The sequence below is a fragment of the Diceros bicornis genome, chromosome 26 (assembly GCF_020826845.1).
Source record: "Diceros bicornis minor isolate mBicDic1 chromosome 26, mDicBic1.mat.cur, whole genome shotgun sequence".
Classification (NCBI taxonomy): domain Eukaryota; kingdom Metazoa; phylum Chordata; class Mammalia; order Perissodactyla; family Rhinocerotidae; genus Diceros; species Diceros bicornis.
Genome location: NC_080765.1, coordinates 36,195,274 through 36,216,382, shown reverse-complemented (window position 1 = coordinate 36,216,382; position 21,109 = coordinate 36,195,274). Strand labels below are relative to the sequence as shown.

Sequence of the window (21,109 nt, the reverse complement as noted above, 5' to 3'; positions counted from 1 at the left end):
CTCATTCTCACCACAGCTCTGTGAGGATAGATATAATCACCCCAGTTTCAGAGAATAGAAGGGCTCAGTTGTGAAATTTGTCCTCAGGCATGCAGCTAGTATGTTAAAAAAACAAAGACTTAAATCCAGGTCTCTGGCTCCGAAGTCTGTGCTCTCTTAAGTACACCCACAGAGAAAGGGGTCTCGAGTTGTTAGACTGTTTCCATTGTTGTAGGTAATTGCAATGTTGGCCAGAATGAAGATAAAGCTACTTTATCACCACCACCACCATCGTTCTCAGATCCTCTGTATTTCTGATGTTCTTCAGCATCAGCTGATGAAGTTTAGGAGCCTGCCAAGGTGTCTGGCTCATTGTGTTCAGTACAACATTCGCTTGTTTAATTAGCAGTGCTCTGAGATGAAAGGTTCATGACGGCCAAGTACAAGCAGACCTTCTGTGGGATGTTAATTTTGCTATAGGAGAGAATGCTTGTTTTTCCTTGCTCTGTGCTAATCAAGAAGCTGGCACATTTTCTCAGGAGTTAAAAAGGACTTTGACTTGTTTAAATCTGTGTAATCAAAGGGAAGTGAGCAGTTCTGATAAACATTTTTCTTTGTGCAGTCTTTGGTTAATTCCATTTCACACCTGCCAGCAAATTGCAGATTGGGTGCTCTTTTGTTCTTTCCTCTTTTTACTTTGAATTTGATTTTATGGTTGGTCACTGCAGGGATTTAGTGGTAGGAAAATAAATCATTTTCTTGTTTGAACAGATTTTGTGTTTTTTGCGACAGGTTATCCTGTAGTAGGCAGAGTGAATTCAACCAGGCCTCTGCGCAGAGGTGTCACTATATGATTTTGTGCAGTCATTTTTTAATGACAGCTTTATTGAGATATAATTCACATACCATAAGGTTCACCTGTTTAAAGCATGCAATTCAGTGGATTTTAGTATATTGACAGAGTTGTGCACTGCTCCTCACTGTCTAATTCCAGAACACTTTCATCATCCCAAAAAGAAACCCCATACCCATTAGTAGTCACTCGCCATTCTTCCCTCTCTCCAGCCCCTGGCAACCACTAATCTACTTTCTGTGTCTGTGGATTTGCCTTTTCTGGACATGTCATGTAAATGGAGTTATACAATGTGTGGCCTTTTGTGTCTGGCTTCTTTCACTTGGCATGTTTTTGAGGTTCATCTATGTTGTACGTGTATCAGGATTTCATTCCTTTTTATTGCTGAATAATATTCCAATGCATGGATATAACACATTTTGTTTATTTGGTGATGGACATTGGTTGGTTTCCATGGTTTTGCTGTTATGAGTAATGCTGCTGTGAACATTCATGTACAAGTTTTTCGGTGGACATGTTTTCATTTCTCTTGGACACCTAGGAGTAGAATGGCTGGGGCTTATGGTAACTAGATGTTTAACTTTTTGAGGAACTGCCACACTGTTTTCTGAAGTGGCCACACTATTTTATATTCCCATGAGCCATGTTAGAGGATTCCAGTCTCTTCACATCCTTGCTAACACTTGTTATTTTCTGTTTTTGTTCTTCATAGTAGCCATCCCAATGAGTGTGAAGTAGTATCTCATTGTAGTTTTGATTTGCATTTCCCTAATGGCTAATGATATTGAATATCTTTTCATTTGCTTGTTGGCCACTTGTATATCTTTTTTAGAGAAATACCTGTTCAAATTCTTTTCCCATTTTTAAAATTGCATTGTCTTTTTATTGTTGCGTTGTAAAAGTTCTTTATATCTTTTGGTTACACACACACACGTGCACACGCATACACATATCCTTATCAGATACATGAATTGTAAAATTTTCCTCCCGTTCGGTGGATTGTCTTTTCATTTTCTTGATGTTGTTCTTTGAAGCAAAAAGTTTTTCCTTTTGATGAAGTCCAGTTAATCTGTTTTTCTTTGGTTGCTTATGCAGTCTTCTCTCTGTTTGAAATTTTCTGTAAGTTAAAAAATCATACCTTATTTCTAGACATCTCCCATTTAAAAAATTGGTGCAAAATTATATGATCTGTTGGTTAACCGTAACAGTGGGTTAGAATTATTAAGTTTTGTGTTTGCAATATTCTCATCTAATTCAGTGTGAGAAGACCAAGTTTTCTAATCTAACACCCAGTGTGCCTTTTTTTTAAATAGAAAAATGGCTTTCAGTGTTCTGCCTAGCTCAAAATACATGCATCATTCTGTGAACATTTATAAGTGTCTCATATGTACTAAGCACTTGACTGGGCTTAGGGATCCAGAGGTGAGTGGAACGCGGCCCTATCTTCAAGAACAAGAACTCACATGCCATGCTAGAAGCATCCACAGAGGGCACTGGAGGTACACAGAGTGAGGAGGGAGTACTCTTCTCTACCTGGGTGAGAATGCCTCATTGAAAATTAGATGCTTATACTCAGTCCACAAAAATGGGTAGGCAGTCAGAACTTCTTGTTAGGGTCTATGATTCTCTCCTCCGGTTACTTGCTGCTGTGTACACCATGTGTCCTGGCACCAGATATCTTATAGCAGCCATATTTAGGATTATTGTTGTAATTAAATGTAGATGGAGGTGGGATGACTTTGTTGCCTAGAAGCGAGCCTAAGAAAACCACTTTTCTTTAATTTCTTCTGGTTTTCAAAGTTTTCAGAAAGGAAAATATCCTATTTACCAATCAATTCAGCATGGTGTATGTGTGTATGTGTGTCTGTGTGTGTGTGTGTGTGTGTGTGTGTGTGTCGCTGAAGCCCAAGTAGTTTCATATAGTCAGAGCATAAAATGTGAGGCAGGGAGTAACAGTTGCTTAGCTGGAGAGGAAGATTGATTATAGAGAGCTGGCTGTGTCTTGTTAAGGAATTTAGATTTTGTCCATATTGATGGAGAGCCGTTGAAGAGTCTAACGGGGGAGAGTGATGTGGCCACTCTGGTTACTATATTCTTGATGCTGGATGCAGGAAGCAGGGCTGCAGACAGGAGACCCATTAGGGGTTACGCGAGTCCAGGTGAGAGTTGATGAGGACCTGGACTAGGGCATTTGTGGCAGATTTGGATAAGACACAGGCTGGAAACATTTAGGAGCTCTTAGTCAGGAATCCTGGCTACAGGTAACAGAAACCGTGCTCAAACTATCTTAAGTTAAAAGGGGAAGGCTCCTGGAGAAGGTCGCAAAAGGAATGACATGCTGCAGAAAGCAGGACAACCTCAGGGGCCCTGGGCGACTGGAAGTGGTACTCTTTATCACAGGGACTTTTTCCCTTATCTCTGTTCCCTCATGCTTCTCCATGTGACAGGGGTCATCTTCGCACTCTCCAACCAAGAGAAAGAGCCAGCTTCTCCTTCCCAGCTTCAGTTCTTAAAATCCCGGGGGCACTCTGGCCTTGGGTTTTGTGCCTTGGTCAGGCCCCGAGGTCTTGGTTGGAAGCTCTCTACCACCATCACATTGGGAGTTCATGAAAGAAGTGGGGAAAAGTTGTTCTGGGCAGAGCCAACCATGCACATCTACTCTGGGAATAAAGGTTGGGCCTGGAGAATGAGATCTGAGGAGGAAGGGAGGGTCAAGAATGCCTCTCGCAAGTTTGAGGCTTTGTAATCTGCGATGGCATGGTTTCTGTCCAAGAATTAGGGTTGGGGGGCAAGCAGACCAGAGTGCAGTGAGTAAACTGAGTTCAGTTTTAGACCAGCTTAGACTGGGACATAGGGCTAATTACAATTTGTATGTTTCATATTTTCATGATTTTTTGATTGGTTTGTCTTCCTTCACAATTAGAACCCCCTTGAGGACAGGGGCTGTCTGTTTTCTTCGCTATGAATCTCCAGAGACTAGCATACTGCTCTTGGCACATAGTAGGTATTCAATATATATCTATGTGAATGAGTGAATTCGGATGAACATGTCCAGCAGGCAGCTGGATGGATAATTTGGATCTCAGATGAGGACGGGAAATACAGATTTGAGAGTTATCAGTGTAGGCCCAGATGGCAGACAAGCCTTGAGAGTTACCCTTACTGGCTAAGGGACTTTTGTAAAAGTTCAGATATTATCTAGACCTGTGATTTTCATGTCCAAGTAATGAAATGATGCTTTTTTTTTTTCCTTTGCTGTGCCTAGTATTTAATGTCAGTAATTATCTACTGACAATACTGGCAATGATTTTTTTTTTTAATTTTGTGACAGATTAGATTTGTGATAGATAGGGAAATAAAGGTGATAAAGACAGAGTTTCTATTTCCTTTTAAGAATAACTGACTCGGGCCGGCCCCATGGCTCAGCGGTTAAGTGTGCACACTCCACTGCTGGCGACCCGGGTTCAGATCCCGGGCGCGCACAGACGCACTGCTTCTCCGGCCATGCTGAGGCCGCGTCCCACATACAGCAACTAGAGGGATGTGAAGCTATGACATACAACTATCTACTGGGGCTTTGGGGGGAAAAAATAAATAAATAAAATCTTTAAAAAAAAAAAAAAGAATAACGGACTCATAGGATGAAACCTTGGATATGATTTCAGATCACTCCTGTAAACTCTCACAAAAGATGTTTATAAAACACTTGGAACAATACAGATTGTACTAAGAAAATGTGCTTTGATCAACTCTGGAGATACAAAGCAGGGAACTTAATAAATCAAGTCCTATTTGTGAATGGAAAGGACTGGAAGTTCACCTTAAAAGTAAGAATTCAGTTCACATCAGGACTTAAATTTTGTATTCCAAATAGCAGATGTTAACTTAGTTTCATCTTTTATATACCAAATATAATGAATTGCAGATTTCAAATCTTGGCATCTTGAAATCTGACTCCTGATTCCTATCTCTTAATAACTATTGGAACACTCATCTAGAAATGGAATTTGACTTTGGTTTTTTACCCTTTAATTTTGAGGTCAGTGTGCTTCCAGCTCTGCTTTCCATTTATATTCAGGAAAACCAAACCACTGGTAGCTTGAATATGCCATAATTTTTATTATTTAAATATTAGAAAAACATAGTTGTGATTATCTAAAGTAGTAATATTATGTTCACACTTGGAAGAGGTGGTTTGTTTGTCTTTTTCCATTTTAAGGCATAGATACAATTGTATTACTTTTGTAGGCGGAACACTCTCATCCTATCACCTTGCCATATAACAAGATATTATAGTAAATTGCATATATTTTTAGGGTCTTTGTTTACAGCCTGGATTCCTTTTCCCCCCTGCAGTTGAGATGTGAGCCATTTTTATTTATTTTGTTTAATTTTCCACCAAAGAACTTTCACTAAATTTGCCTGACTCGGAATGTATGCCAACGTCTTTTAGCAAGTTGTAATTTAATAGAGCATTTCTAAGGACTCAAACTGAGTAGATTACAACATCTCAGCTTTTTAAATTACTATACGATATATATATGAATATATATTTAAAATATAACTCAGATAATTTTCTTTTGGTTTATAGATTAACACTTGTTCTTGCAGGTAGAGTTTTCAACAAATATCTAATAGACTAAGATTTTGTGTATTCTGAATTTTACCAGAGCTGCTCAAAGATTAGAAAAGGGAATACATTCAGATTTTAATGATAGCAAGATCAAAATCATGGGTTTGATTCCTACATTGGTTAGTTAAGTCATTACATGGAAGATCTCTGTGCTGGGACCCCAGAGCCCTGCAAGTTGTATCCATTTTGAAATCAGAGCCTGAATGTTGATTTCTGGAGGAACCCCTTGTCTGCTCCTGGAAAAAAATAGTTAAAATGTATCTGATAGACTATAGTATAGCTTATTCTGTATTCTGAAATGATTTTATTCTTAAGAAGTAGTTCCCTGCGTTCTTGACTAATTAATTCTTCAAAGGTATCATTCAAAATAGAACAGTTCACAGCCTGGATGTCAGGGAGGGAGGGAGGAGCTCTTACAGATAGTGGTAAACATGCGGCTCTGCAGAAAGAGCCCTCCTGCACTTGGTCTCTGGGCTTGTCAGGGTCCCCCCTTCCCTGCACCACCTAAAACAACAAGATCACTTTCACAGTATTTCTACACATGTCATTTTTGATGACTGATCAAAATGACTGATAAATATAATTCAAAAAGGAACATTAAATAGTGGGGATGAGGAAAATCCAATTATTTTATCTCTACCTAGAGTTAGTCTAATTAGGAGAAGATTTGTTTGAGTTATGGAAAATGTAAAACAATTGAAATGTGTATCTTGTTAAGTGTGTGTAGAATTTGGGTAATGTGTTGCTTAGCAGTTACAGAGAACCTGATAAGTGATTCTAAGTAATATATATATGTATTCTGTATGTAGACAGGCATTTCTAATGTGCTTCCACTATAGTTTCTGTAGTTTTGGTAGCTGATGAATCTTGTTTAAGCTTTCTACTGTATAGTCACTCTTAATAGACAAAGAGAATGCAGAAGCTTATTTAACCAGTTCTTGCTCCTATGCTAGAAAAGTCTGAATTTAAGTACATTTTAGTCTGCATTTCAAAGATAGCAAAATAGCGTACAGAAATTCTGTAAGGGTGGGGTGTGTAGTTTGCAGACTTCTTTTATGAGTACGTTATCCACGAAACCCCAGTATATAAAACGAATTATTTTCAGAGGGCAGTGGAAGGCAGGATTTGCGCTCTGCAGGGGCTGCAGGAGCACCATTTGAAACTACTTTTCTGTGCTCTCATTAATCAAGTATTGAATCTTGGGAGGAACGAAGGCTAATTACTCATTAATGTAGCCTATTTGTTATAACTTTATACTGTATTACTTCTTTACATGATAAACAGTGATACGATTTTAAATCGTTTTTTTTTTTAATTTTATTTATTTTTCCCCCAAAGCTCCAGTAGATAGGTGTATGTCATAGTTGCACATCCTCCTACTTGCTGTATGTGGGACGCGGTCTCAGCATGGCCGGAGGAGCGGTGCGTTGGTGCGCGCCCGGGATCCGAACCCGGGCCACCCGCAGTGGAGCGCGCGCACCTAACCACTGAGCCACGGGGCCGGCCCCAGAATTGTTTTAAGTATTTAACATCACTTTACGCGTGATCAGGAGTGCTCATCACACGACTAGTTAGGCTACCCCAACCTCTAAAACAGTCTTGTCTTCTTATGAAAGAGACCTTGCCTGACTTTGCAGGATTATGGTAACGAAGGGTACCTGAAAGCCAAAGCAGGGAAGATAAGTTGTGGTATGCACCTAGTCCTTTCACAGCGCCGTTGCTCTTCCATTTTAGGGCGTAGAGTCCAGTTAACGAGAAGTACAGGTTAACCATACTGAGAGTAAATAAACGCCAAGACTCATGGTTAGGTGAGTCCACGCTCTCAGGCAGGTGTGGCCCTACTTGGGGCCTGTCTTGGGAGACTCACTGCTGAAGGGTTCAAGATTTCCTCTGTGCTACTAGTAATGAGAAATAGCTCTGTGACCTTGGGCAAGATCTTAAGGTCGTTAACACTCTACCCGGCTGTAAAATGCTCCATCTTAGTGTTGTCATGAGGCTGAGTGGAAAGGTTGCGTATAATGTATTCAGCACAGTGCCTGGCACCTTATAAATTGCCAGTAGATGTCAGGTGATGGAACAATATTCTCCTGGGGCCGGCCCTGTCGCGTAGTGGTTAAGTTCGACACGCTCCCCTTTGGCAGCCTGGGTTTGCAGGTTCGGATCCTGGGCACGGACCTATACCACTCATCAGCCATACTGTGGCAGCGACCCACATACAAAATAGAGGAAGAATGATACAGATCTTAGCTCAGAGCTGCTCTTCCTCGAGCAAAAAAAGAGGAAGATTGGCAACAGATGTTAGCTCAGAGCGAATCTTCCTCAGCAAAAAAGAAAATGTTAAAAAAAAAATCTCCTCCAAAAGAAAGTGTAATCGCAGGGCAATAATTGACAGTGGAGGTGTCGTGAAGAGACACGAATTTGGTTCTCGGCTTGAGTGGAACTCAGACTGAAGCAGGTGTCATTTCACCATTTTAATTAAAGAAAATATTGGAGGTAAGATGGAAAAGTTCCGTAATGGGAACTGTACGTTAGCTGTCAGCTGTGGAATGTCTCTACTTTTTGGATGCTTTTCTTACCATTTTACCTAAAACAGAACCATTTCATTTTTAAAACTCTGAAAAACAAGAACAGAGAGTAAAATGATTTAATTCTATGGTTTGTTTTTTCATCTTTTGTTTTAATGGTTATTACTTCTCTGTGGGAATGAGAATATTGACACACTATGCTCACAGAACCTGTGGTCTGAAATGCTGTGGTTACTGAATATTTAGAAGGTTAGCAGTGTTTAACGTGGATATGAATTTGGGTATGATGTGTTTAGAACATGTGACAAGGAATCATTCTGTCAGTCAGAATTCACTAAAAGCTTATCATGTAGTAAAATTGTTCCTTTGAGAACACCAAACATGACAGTTCGGAGGCAACCTGAAGATTTTAGGAAAGGAATAACAATTTCTAAGGGAATCTGAAGCTCAGTGTCATCAACAGTTCTCTCTAACAAGGTTTATTTATTGACTTGATGTCCATTGAATGAGTTCATTGGATTCTTTTATAGAAAAAGCCTAAAAGAGAAGTACCACTGCAGGGGAAAAAAAGATAATAAAAGATTTTTAAATGGATACCCTTGATAAGCTGTAAAATATCCTACATATTTGTGGTAAGAGGTGTGGACCTATTGAGTTTTATTTGTGATGAGTGAATAGGCTTACATTTTCTTCAGATGTGATTACCATCCTTGGTCCAGTTAGCATAGAATTCTCTAAAATCGACAGTCAAGAATATGCTGTGGCACAAAGTGTTGTCTTTGATTCAACAGGGAATTTACTTAAAGCTTGCTAGTTGTTATTTTTTTTTTAATATAAATCACTTTGGATCTGTCTACCTTAGTTTTTCACATCTTTTATATTTCCAAGCTCGAAGGACCTCTTGTAGCTGACAAGCTCCACTCTTCTGGTTGTATGTGCAAGTACTTTTTTTTATATTTGTCCTTAATTCACTTAGGTTTCAAGAGATACGTTCCTTCCGGAATTCTAAGCTGTCAGTGTACAATTCTTTAATCATTTATCGCTAGCACTTATTATTTTAACTTTTACTGTATTAGAAGAATCAGCTTATTTCTACTTATATTCTTTAGTTGTGTTATTTAAATGCAGTGACTAAAACCTTACAAATTATTTCCAGGATAGATGCCGAATGGCTTTGTAATTTGGTACTGGCCATTCTGCATGAAATCCAACACTTACAACAATGCCAGACAGGGGACATGTGCAATAAATGTTTATTTGAATTAATGAATTGTTCTAGGGCAGCTTGTGGTTATAATATCTTCAATATTAAGTGACCAAGCGTTCAGTACTGGTAGTTTAGCTAAACATTAGGGCTTCATTTGAAGCCAGTAAACAGACCTCTGTGCAATCCAGGGAGACCAGTTTGTTCACTTTTCCATCCAGTAGTAATTTACTTACACAATTGTGTTTATATAGAGTAAAAGTCAAAGGAAAAGGTGTATTTGAGGCAGTTACCTCAATTGCTTTGCTACAATGAAAGATTTTCAGTATGCTGTTGAAAAAGGGACAATTTAAAATGGATATTATAAAATGTAGGCAGTTAGTTTTTTTTTCCAGCTTTATTGAAGCATAATTGACATTGCAACAACCAGCACATGTTTAAAGTGTGCAGTTTAAACACTTCTGACACATGTATACACCCATAAAAACCATGACCACAATAAAGATAGTGAAAATATTGATCACCCCAAAAGTTTCTTTGTGTCCCTTTATAATTCTAGCTTCAGTCCCCTCTACCCCCACCTCCAGGCAACCACTGCTCTGCTTTCTGTCACTAGAGATTAGTTTGCGTATTCTAGGGTTTTATGTAAGTGGATTTGTATAGGACGTACTCTTTTTTGTCTGGCTTCTTTCAGCATAACTATTTTGAGATTCATTCATGTTGTTGAGTGTATCAATAGTCTGTGTCTTTTTATCGCTGAGAAATATGGATATTCCGCAATTTGTATATCTGTTTACTGTTGATGGCGATTTGGGTGTTTCCAGTTTCTGGCTGTTACAAGTAAAACTGATCTGGGGCCAGCCTGATGGCGCAGTGGTTAAGTTCTCGCACTCTGCTTTGGCTGCCCAGGGTTCGCGGGTTCGGATCCTGGGCGTAGACCTACGTACCACTTATCAAGCCATGCTGTGGCAGGCATCCCACATATAAAGTAGAGGAAGATGGGTACGGATGTTAGCCCAGGGCCAATCTTCCTTAACAAGAAAGAGGATGATTGGCAACACATGTTAGCTCAGGACTAATCTCCCTCACCAAAAAAAGAAAAAAAAGAAAAAGAAAAATAACCCAATCTGAACATTTATATACAAGTCTTTATATGGACATATGCTTTCTTTTCTCTTAGGCAAATACCAGTGGGATGGCTGGATTGTATGGTAGGTGTATGTTTAACTTTTTAAAAACTGCCGAATTATTTTTCAAGTTGTATCCTTTTACATTTCCCACCAGCAATGCATGAGAGTTCCAGTTGCTCCACGTCTCTGTCCACGGTTGCTGTGGTCAGTCTTTTTTAATTTTAGCCATTCTAATAAGTGTGTAGTGGTATCTCATTGTGCTTTTAATGCATTTTCCTAGTGACTAATGTATTGAGCATATTTTCATGTGCTTATTGGTCATTTATATATCTTCTTTGGAGAAATGCCTATTTTTAAATGTGGATTCCATTTATCAGATTGAGGAAATTCTCTTCTATTCTTAGTTTGCTAGGAGTTTTTATCAGGAATGGATTTTGGATTTTTTACATAAATTTTCTATATTTATTGGGATGATCATATGGTTTTTATTTAGTAGCTTGTTAATATGGTAGATTACATTGATTATATTTTGAATGGTAAACCAGCCTTGCATTCCTGGGATAAACCCCACTTGGTCATGATGTATTATACTTTTTATATATTGTTGAATTTGATTTGTTAAGATTTTGTTTAGAATTTTTGCATCTGTGTTCATGAGTGACATAACAGCCTCTCGTAATGTCTTTGTCTAGCTTTAGTATCAGGTTAATACCAGCCTCATAGAATAACTTGGGAAGTATTTCCTCTTGTCATTTTTCTGAAAGCATTTATGTAGAGTTGGTACTATTTTTTCCTTAAATGTTTCTGAGAATTTACCAGTAAGGCCGTCTAGATCCAGAGTTTTCTTTGAGGGAAGATTTTAAACTACAAATTCAATTTTAAAAATGCATCTATTTTAGAATACAGCTCTTCAGGTTACCTATTTCTTTTTGAGTGGGTTTTGGTACTTTGTGTCTTTCAAAGAATTTGTCCATTTCATCTAAGTTGTTGAATTTATTGCCATAGCGTTTTTCATAATAGTCTCTTATTATTATCCTTTTCATATCTGTAAAATCTATGGTGATATTACCTCTCTCATTCCTGATATTGGTAATTTGTATCTTCTCTCTTTTTTCCTGATTAGTCCAGTTGGAGGTTTAGCAACTTTATTTACCTTCTCAAAGCACCAGCTTTTGGTTTCTTTCATTTTTCTGTCTCTTTTTTTAATTTCATTGATTTTCTGCTCTGATCTTCATTGTTTTCTTTATTCTGCTTACTCTGTGTGTTTGTATGTGTGTATATATATAATTTTAATTATTTTTCCTTTTGCTAAAGTTTTCTAACTTTATGCAATATGGTTCTTTTAAGGTCTTGATTAAACTATTTCCTCTCCAAGACAAATGAGGATATTGAGACTCAGAGAGGTTGAGACAAACGGTTGAAATGCATAGCCTTATTTCTGTTTTCTTACAGTATCATAAATGCTATAAAGGCAAGTAAGAGTCCAACAGGAATACATAAGGGGGGCTTAGCCTGTGAGGAGTGGGATAAGAGGGCCTCCTTGGAGAAGCTGATGTCTGAGGGATCTCATTTTGTTGAAGTCTAGGGTGAATCTATGAGACCAAGTCCACAGTATTAGTTCTTAAAGTTTATTCTGCATTGGCTGCAGATCTCCCTCTTGGTTGCTGTATTCTGAAAAATGAGTTAGAATATTCCAAGAGTAATTCTGCATACAGCTAATGTTCCCTTGGGTTTAATTGACACATCTGCTTTTTATTTCTATTAAGACTGTTTGCAGTGGTCATGGTAACTATAGCTGTAACAGTAGTGGCAGGTGTTGCTGACAAGACTGTGTTGAATAGGAGGAAAATCTGGGGGTGGACTGTGGGGGGATTGTTTTAAAGATTTACATCAGTATCTCACTGCAAACTTAGTCTCACTTAGTAATGAGTATTTCTCTAACAAACTCTTCCTTGTTTAACGTGTTAAACTTAAAAAAAGTATTTTTATCATTAAAAAGACTTAATTCTATAATTATTTTATAAATGGAGTGAAGCCAGCATAATATAATAACATCTCAGTGTCCATATTAGAAGGCTGAGTTCCTCTCCAATCTGAATCAAGGTACTATATTTAGGGATTTTGAAAAATACGTAACAGCTGTTTGCTGGGAGGCACTAGTATGGCTGGTGGTCAGTTGTAGGGAAGAAACAAAAGGGAAAAAAATAGAGGAGTTATTTTCAAATGGCCATGAGGGCCAAAGGTTACATGTATTATTTTAGTTTCTCTTAATAACAAAAAAAACGGCACATGAACCTGAACCCTTTTAAAAAATTTGTGGTTGAAAGAGCAAGCTACTCCTTTAATGGTTTGCTTTTCAAAATTCTAAAATTTTCAATCTCTTAATTTTGTAGAGGAGAAATCAGCAGTGGGAGTAAGCGGCTGGTTTGTGATAGTGCCAGGACCAGAACCCAGACTCTTGAGTCAGAAAACCTGGATTCCAGATTCTGCCTCCCTCCTTTCCATAGCCTCACCTCTTCCATCTGTAGAATGGAGATGTAATGGTACTTTTCTTCTGGTTGTGGTTTAAATGAGGAAATATATGAGTTATTACTCAGTAAATGTTTAATACTCTTTTGGGTAAGGAACCATTTTCCCCTTCTCAAGGACTCAAGGAAATAATTAAGGGTCATAGGCAGATAAGAAGCTACTTAATTTAGAGTTTTTGTTTCCTAAAGTAATTCCACGTCATCTACTCCATTTAGTTTCAGTATCATAAATATTTTTTTTTCTACTTACACAAATACAACCAAACTTCCATGCATTTATAATTGCTTTAAAACCAGTTAGCTCTTCAGGGTCAAAGATTGCTCTTCAGTTTTGTTTGGCCTCCAACTTTGTAGTGATGTGTCCAGCAAACAATATGTGCCACAACAAATGTTGCTTTTTCTCGTTACACTCTTGGAGTTGATAAAACATTCACATGGTTTGTGTGTTTGTGCACTTTTCCCTCTCATGACTGGTACTTTGGAATGTGCATTTTCCTCCATGTGGGTGCTTCCTGTTGCTTTAACTTTCAGGTTAGAGGAGGATAAGGAGGTGGAGAATGTTGGGTGATAAAAAGTCTTGGAGTAGAGAGATCATTTGCATATCAGCTCCCTCTCATGGACTGCCCCCCCCCACCTTCCTCTCCTTCCTCTCTCTCACTCTTTAAGATGTAGCCCCATCGCTTACTTCCTCTGAGATCCCTTTGCTGATCCTTCTGCCCAGTTGGGTTAACCACCTCCCCCCTCCCCGGGGCTCCCATAACACCTTGCTCTCATCTAATATTCTTTATCACACTGTGTTGGGATTGTCTGTTTTCTTGTTTGTCTTCTTAAAAAACCTTCAAGTCGGGGAATTGATGTTACTCATCTCCATATCCCACGCCCAAGGAAACTCCTGATTGAAGGTCCTTAGGTAAATTGTGTTGTATAGGAAGCCTTGAGTTTGATGCATTATGTTCAGGGAATGGTAAGAATATACTATTTCTCTAACAAAGGTATTTCTTCTTCCATATTCTGGCTTCTTCTCATTTTTTTCACTCAGAAAACATTTGAACTACAAGAATGAGCTCAGGGGCTTTCTTAGTGTCCTTGACACCCTTTGTGGTATTGCTCAGTGCTTATTAGGTCCAGGGACTTCTGCAGAACCCTGGGATACACCCATGGAGTCCCGTTTCCACTGCTAAAATCAGGAGAACAGGAGTCTTACAGTAGTGTAGCTACACTTTTACATTAGGCACACTGGCCAGTTGGCTGTAAATACAGTCTGCCTTCACAAACCAATCCAGCAAAGCTGCAGTAAATTAGGTGTTGAAATTGGAATTACCGAAATTGAAAGAATTGGACCAGCCCCCATGGCCTAGTGGTTAAGTTCGGCGTGCTCCGCTTTGGTGGCCTGGGTTTGGTTCCCAGGCCACTCAGTTCTACACCACTCGTCTGTCAGTGGCAGCTCACATGGAAGATTGGCAGTGGATATTAGCTTAGGGTGAATATCTTCCTCAGCAAAAAAAACACAAGGAATTGAAGGAATAGCAATTTTAAAGAGACGACTGGGCCCTGCTTCCCTTTTCTGTGCTGCCGCATAGTAGAGAGAGTGCAAGCTCTGCTGCAGTCGGTGAGGTGGCTGCTTCACTTCCCTCCAGGAGACGCTCTGCCTGGTGTCTGCATGCTGAGGCGTAGGAACCGTGATTGATTATTGGCTGATGTTGGAAGGAAAAGAACATCACGTGATGACGTGACATATGTGTTAACGTATAATCTCCCTGGTTAATGGATGACAGTTTCTTTTCAAAGTGTGCTTTTGAGCCAGAATGAAAAAAAAACTTACAGAAGACAATTACGAATGAATTTTGACATTCGTTTGTAATTGTACACTCTAATCATGGTTTAGATTAGAGACCGTTTAGGTATGAAATCCTGAACCAAAGTTTAGCCAGAAAGACGGAACATTGTCTATTGATTCAGATAGGGAAGACCTCTAAAAACCTAATTTGTTTGAATGTCAAGGCCAAGCATAACTTCTCCTTCTTTCCCTTTTCACCATTTCTTAGAGTTTCTGATAGAGGCTTTCTGATGGTTTCCTAACTTATTCCTGAAATTCATGTTCATCAGATGCTGCTCCATGCAGCAGAAGTGCTGATGAGTAAACACAATAAGTGAGGCTCATGAAGTAGATTGATGCTGTATATTTTGTGCTCAGCGGGAAAACACAGTGAAGTTCTGTTAGTCTAGTCGTCTAGCTGAATCTTAGCTTTTAAACATATCAGTAAGTCTCAGTGTTATTTGAAGTCTTTATTATCTTAATTGTCGGGCTTTTACCTTATAAACCAAACAGCATCCCATTTGTCGTAAAAGATCAAAACCAAAAAATGGGAATTGTTTTTGTTAATATACAATTATTTCTAGTAGTAAATTTTGGGAAAGACATGTTTTTAAAATGTAAGCTTTGAGAGATTTAGTAAATTTCAGATGAGATCTTTTCCTTCAGGATTAATTAACTCAGGGACTTAGGCACCACAGTCCCCTTTCACTGGGTAGCTGTTCTGTTCACTGCATAGCTTTCCCAGTTAGGATGTGTGATCACCATCTGTGTTTCGTTGGCTTCCATGCTGACAAAATTATAGGTGAGTGTAGTTAGCCTACCCTTGAGCTGAGCTGTATTTACATTTCTACTTTGTTATTCTTATAAGAACTTAGGGCTGTGTACATACCACTAGTGCTTTTTATTGGTCTGATAATTAGGGGTGGAGGGAGTGGATGGAAGGAAGGAGAATATCTGTTAAAAAAAAAAGAAAGAAAGATGTGAACAAATGCTCAGAAATTGAAATTTAATATCATGGAAATCAGTAAACTTTCAGAAAGTAAGCAGCCTGATTAGGAATGAAAAATTGAACCCGCTTTTCTCTTTTGAGTAAAAATTACTGAATTGGTAGAGGCCGTGAGAAGCTGTCTTACACCACCCCCTTGCCTAATTTAGGCCGTGTTTAAATTAGCCCAGAAAGGTCTCTCCTCTAATCTCTTTCGTATAGAATCATTCAGGACATCTTTTATAAAAGGTCGATTGTCAGAAAGGAGTGATGTTTACTTTAAAAATAAAATGTCACAATTTCTATCTTTTGGTCTGTTGGAGTCTGAAATATAGCCATGGCCTCATTAGAAGTATTGTTCTCTTACAGATGTTTCAGATTTGTGAAATAATAAGATGCTGTCCTTTTGTTAATGGAAATTATAGTCAACTTATGTTTGAAAAAATGTTTGGATTTATTGTTAGTGGTAAAGTTAGCCTTCTTAAAGAGAGAGGAAGTTACAGAAAGTTAATGCTGTCATTCTGTCTCTTCATACAAAGAACAAAAGCAAATGATTGTGAAGTATTTCAGCGGATTGAACCTTAAGTTAGAGCTTGCATTTCCCAGTATTATAAGAAGCACTTCTTCTAGTTGCTATGGAAACAAATTTAAATTATTGAGTTGAAAGTTATGATGTAGATCTTGGTACAGATCTGCTGTGGAAGATAGATGTTGCAAACTAAGAATCTGAATGCTACTCCTACAGCTATTTCAAGAACAAACATTGGCCACGCACTTGCTGTGTGATAGGAACTGGGCTAGAGACCTAGGTACACACAGATGAAACGACAAGGTTCTCCACCTCTAGGAGCTCAGATTCTCATGGGGAAGTAATAAACAGACACGTGGACTAGAGCAGGACCATTGATAGAATGTCCGCATGTGCGAGGTGCAATGGGAGTATTGTAGAAGGCGGATAGGGAGTGCTTGAGGCGACTTGAAGGATGTTGTGGAATTTGCCTGATAGACAGGGAGGTGGGACGAAGATGGTGTTCCCGCAAAGGAAACTGCACAGGTAGGGGCTAAGAGGCGCAGAGTTATTTTAAAGCAGTTCTTTTAAGTCACTATACGTTTTTTTAGCTGTACAGTTAGGAAGTATTTGGAGGATCTCAAGTTTTTGAGTTCATGAGCCGGTTGAATGTAGACTCTGGAATCAGCCTGCCAGCTGCCCCACTTGCCTGTGTAACTGTGAGGTATTTAACCTCTCCAGACCTAATGAAGATTAAGTGAGAGACTGTCTGGGCATAGTTCAAAGTCTGACATTTAATAAGCTCTAAGTAAACGTGAATTGCTTTTTAACAGCGTCAATATTATTGTTTGTTCTAGCTTTCTGGTAATTTTGAATGCTTTTGTAACAGTGAGGGTACTGTGTAAAATGTATTCCACGCTTGCTGGATTATAAATCTTGTTTCTAATGCCCCCTTGAATACCTATTGTGTGCTCAGCACTGGGCTGGGACTCAGTATGGAGAAGTATGCATAGCTTCTATCCTTAGGCTGCTTCCAGCTTAGTTGAGAATGAAAATGGACAAATGTGAAATAAAGTAAGTGTCCACTGAACTGTACTATATGGCCGTCTGTGCAGTTGTTAGGTATATTAATTAAAGTACTATAGTTGCTTGTGTGGCTTAGTTACTGTTTCCAAGGGGGTCTAGGCATAGGTTACCAGAGAGAGAACAGAGGATAGAGATAGCAGTTAGGTGGAACCAAAGGAGCTGAAGTCTCAGAAAAAGAAAATTAAACAGCAGAACTTTTCTGTGTGGTGGACCTGCCTGGGGTAAGAGGGAAGCAATTGCCCCTGCAGTGTGATTCCAGAGCTGCTGCCTAGAATCTCTCTCTCTCTTTCACATCTGGGTAATTGAAATTCCATCATTTTGCAGGGCCTCTAAGAGATCAGCCACATATCTGTCATTTTCCTTTTAGAATGAAGGGAATTATATCCTTTTTTGATAGTAGCTTTTGATCAGATATAAGGAATGAGCACTAGGCATAGAATAGGAGGTGGGCACAGTAGGTGAGGTGAATATACTAGAAGACGCTTCATTTGGTCTCTAATAACTCTCCAACATAAAGTTCAAGAACAAATACTGAATGATTGCCTTGCGCCAACTACTCTGCTAGAAACTAGGGATAGATAGAGATGAAAAGATGAGCTCTTCCACCTCAGAGACCTTAGAATCTTATGGGCAGATGAAAAGGTAAAGATAAACGGGTAAATGTAGTGCACACGGGGTGGCAGTTGCTGGAGAGGAGGGTGCAGGAAATGTCAATGGCAGTATGGTGCAAGGTGCGCCAAGGAGAGGGCCCATGAAGGTTGTTGAACTCTGAAAGACACACACTCCTTTGTTGTCTTCTCCAAGTGTCTGATTCCATGTAGGAATAGGACGCCTCGAGCTCTCCTTCCAGACCTCGGCCACCACTGCCTTCTGTTCCCTCTTTATTTCAGGGGGTTCAGGCCATAGCAGTGGACTGTGGTACTTCCAGGGTTGGAGCTTACAGTGAGTTGAGCTGCTGTCCACCCTGCTCTGGTCTTCTAGACCAGGGCCACACGCTTCCCTGAGCCTTGGATTTGAAACAGCTCCTGGGCCTGATGCTGAATGCTAGGAAGGGGTAGGACTGGGGCGAGTTAAAGAACATCCAGAAAACTTGGTAGTATCTATAGTTTTGCACATCTGTATTGCTCTTTCCTAAACAGTCCAAGTGTATGGAATTCTCTGACACACTTGAATCTTGAATATTTGAATAACATGAAATGTTAGCATTCAGGAAAGAATACTGTGAGAAGGAGAGGTTGAATTTCATTATAAGCTTCAGTTCATTTAACAACCCTTGTTAGAAAATTTCTAAATGCATAGTAGTAAAATAATGATTTATGCACAGAGAGAACTTAGAGCTGATGAACAGCATAATCATCTTTGTGTTGTATGCGTGTTAACTGTGAAATCTGTATGTGAGAGATGGCCATGGAAGCAGACTGCAGGGTAACTTGGCTACTTTGTAAAAGTTTGGGAGGGGACGTTTAAGGCCTGTACCCCGAGGAGGTTACTTGTCTTTCCCCTGGGATTCAAGATTTTTATTTTTAAAGAGAATACTCAGTTATGTCTCAATTATCTCTCTCTTCAGTTAGAGTCTGAAAAGCTATGTTTAATAATAAACTTGATGAGTGTATGTGTGTTTGTGTTTCAATCAACACAGTTTCATAATAGCAGCAACTACACCAACAAAGAAAACCTTTCCCCCATCATCTCTACCAAATACAGCAGCTTGATATTTGGGACTGTTAAAACCAAAAATCTTAATGTCATTTACTGGAAGAAAATGTGAACTCCTTATAGTAATCTGAAAATTATATAATCCATTTTAAACTTTGTATCACATTTCTATTTTATTTTATTAGTCTCTTTTTCTGTTCCTGGCTTGATTTAAATATCAAAATTATTGAAAGAAATTGTTTGCTCTTTAAAGGATTTGAAGCTTAACTATCTAAAGGCTTAAATATAATTTCTTCATTGTTTCTTAGCAATTCCTATAAAAATACAATATTATTTTCATACAGGAAGTTGAAAAAGCAGGCTGTTCTAAAGGAAGCTGTTGTGTAGTTCCTTCCTTTCTGAACTTTAAGCCGAGTGCTTTTCCTCTCTCCAAGTTCAAGGGCTTAGTTTACGTGCATGAAAATAAACTGAACAGCACCTGTCCGCTTAGTCACAAAAGAGAATATCTTGAAGCTGCTAAGCAAACAGATGTACTTAGTTTAAGCTTTTGAGATGTTCAAAGCATGTGGTAAAAAAAAATAAATTTCAAAATGAATAGTATGAGGAATAATGTTAGAAGGAAACATAAAAACCAAGGGGTCAAGTTTGATACCTGAATTGTGTACATTTTAATCACAATACTGTCATCACTGCAGGGACTGGTACTTCGAAAATTTGTCCTTGAAAACTGAATTGTCAATATTTTACCAAAGAAGGATTTGATATATTTTATAGTTTTTTCTTTCTTTTTAAAAAATTTGTTGTTGCACATCTTTGGAGTAAGAAGAGGAGAAAAAATAATACTTCTGTTATAAAATTATTCAGCATTGTCTATTGACTTAATTCAGGCAGCTATTAATGACTTCAAATAGTTCAGGACAGTCTAAATATCTGTTTTAATATGGACAGCTTGCTGAAGTCTGAGGTAGCTTGTTAAAGTCAAGTTGTCCATATTTATTTAGTGTAAATAATTGTGCTTGGTTTCCGTAAAGCACTGGAAGCTGTATTCGTTAACTTCTGTCAAGGCTCAGAGATCACTAGGAAATTACCTAGAATCTCCTATTTTACTAATGAACGTTGTCTGGAAAAAAATGTAGAAGCCTTGCTAGAAATATTATAGACTGCTTTTTGTTATCAGCATAGTTCTACGAGCTGACAGTATGAAGAATACCAAACACAAATTCCAGTTTTTGCCGAGGAATCATACTCAGGCTCAAAATTTCTATCACAAATGAGGCAAACACCATCTTAAATTCTGTCACTGAGTCGGAAAACGAGGGGAAGAAAGAAACAATAAGGGTCAGTATGGTTTGCCCTTTAAATCTCAAAATCATTCTAATGATCCTTAGAGTAGGGCTTGCGTCTTATTTTACTCTATAGGCTTGAGAGTTTCTAGAAACTTCAAAACAGCGTCTAGAGATGTAGCACAGTCTGAGCTGGTCTCCCTGTGAAGGGACAAGGCAGGCTTATCTTCAGGAAGGTCCTGGGGTAGTCAGTCCAGCAGCTTTGAAGCCCTGATGGTCAAGAGCTAACTCTCCTGGACCGATGTGTGCAGAGGCCAGAATCAGGTGGTGAGTTCCATAGTGTAATTTTGTCAGAGGAAGTGTGCACCTGAGGGTCTGAAAAGGCAGCCGAGTGTGGTGGGAGGATCTCCGGAGGCAAACAGGACACAGGGTTCCGGTCCCAACTCGATCACTAGCTTACTTTGTGACTTTGGACAAATCACTTCACTTCTTTGGGCCTCTGCTTCCTCGTTTATAAAGTGAGGGAGCTGAATCACATGATTTCAGAGGTCTTGGCCCCTTCCAGCCTCCAAATACTGTGATTCCAAGAACTTTACCAATGTAGTGCCATGCCTTCCATCTTGTAGCAATTATACCACCCGTCTCCTAGAAGTTAGGTTGAAATTGATCCACAAAATGCTGTCAGTCACCAGATGCCGTCCATGTCTCTCTGGGAAATGTCTTTTGTCTTTTCCTTTCTTCCTTCTCACTACTCCTGCATTTGACCAGGCTCTCATTATACTTGTCAGGATGATTGCCTCACCCTTTTGCCTTCCGCCCTCCCTGCCCCAAGCCCCCCATCCTGTTCCTGTTCCAAGTGTAAATCCCTCCTTTCACATCCCATCCCATCCCATCCCATCCCGTGCTCTGAGTCTCACCTCCCT

The 21,109-nt window shown here is 39.0% G+C and overlaps 1 protein-coding gene across 6 annotated transcripts in view; it reads left to right on the top strand.

Annotated features, from left to right (window-relative positions):
• Positions 1-21,109, top strand: part of MRTFB (myocardin related transcription factor B) — a 186,934-nt gene that overhangs the window by 13,864 nt on the left and 151,961 nt on the right. For 5 of the 6 annotated variants that reach the window (XR_009224118.1, XM_058570019.1, XM_058570018.1 and 2 more), the window contains one exon: positions 10,375-10,405. The exons of the other annotated variant lie outside the window; for it this stretch is intronic. Coding sequence is in view for 4 of the 5 variants with exons in the window: in XM_058570019.1 (XP_058426002.1) it covers positions 10,403-10,405 (3 nt within the window). In the remaining variant the exon portion in view is untranslated. The remainder of the gene's footprint in view (positions 1-10,374; positions 10,406-21,109) is intronic. 6 annotated transcript variants of the gene reach the window in all.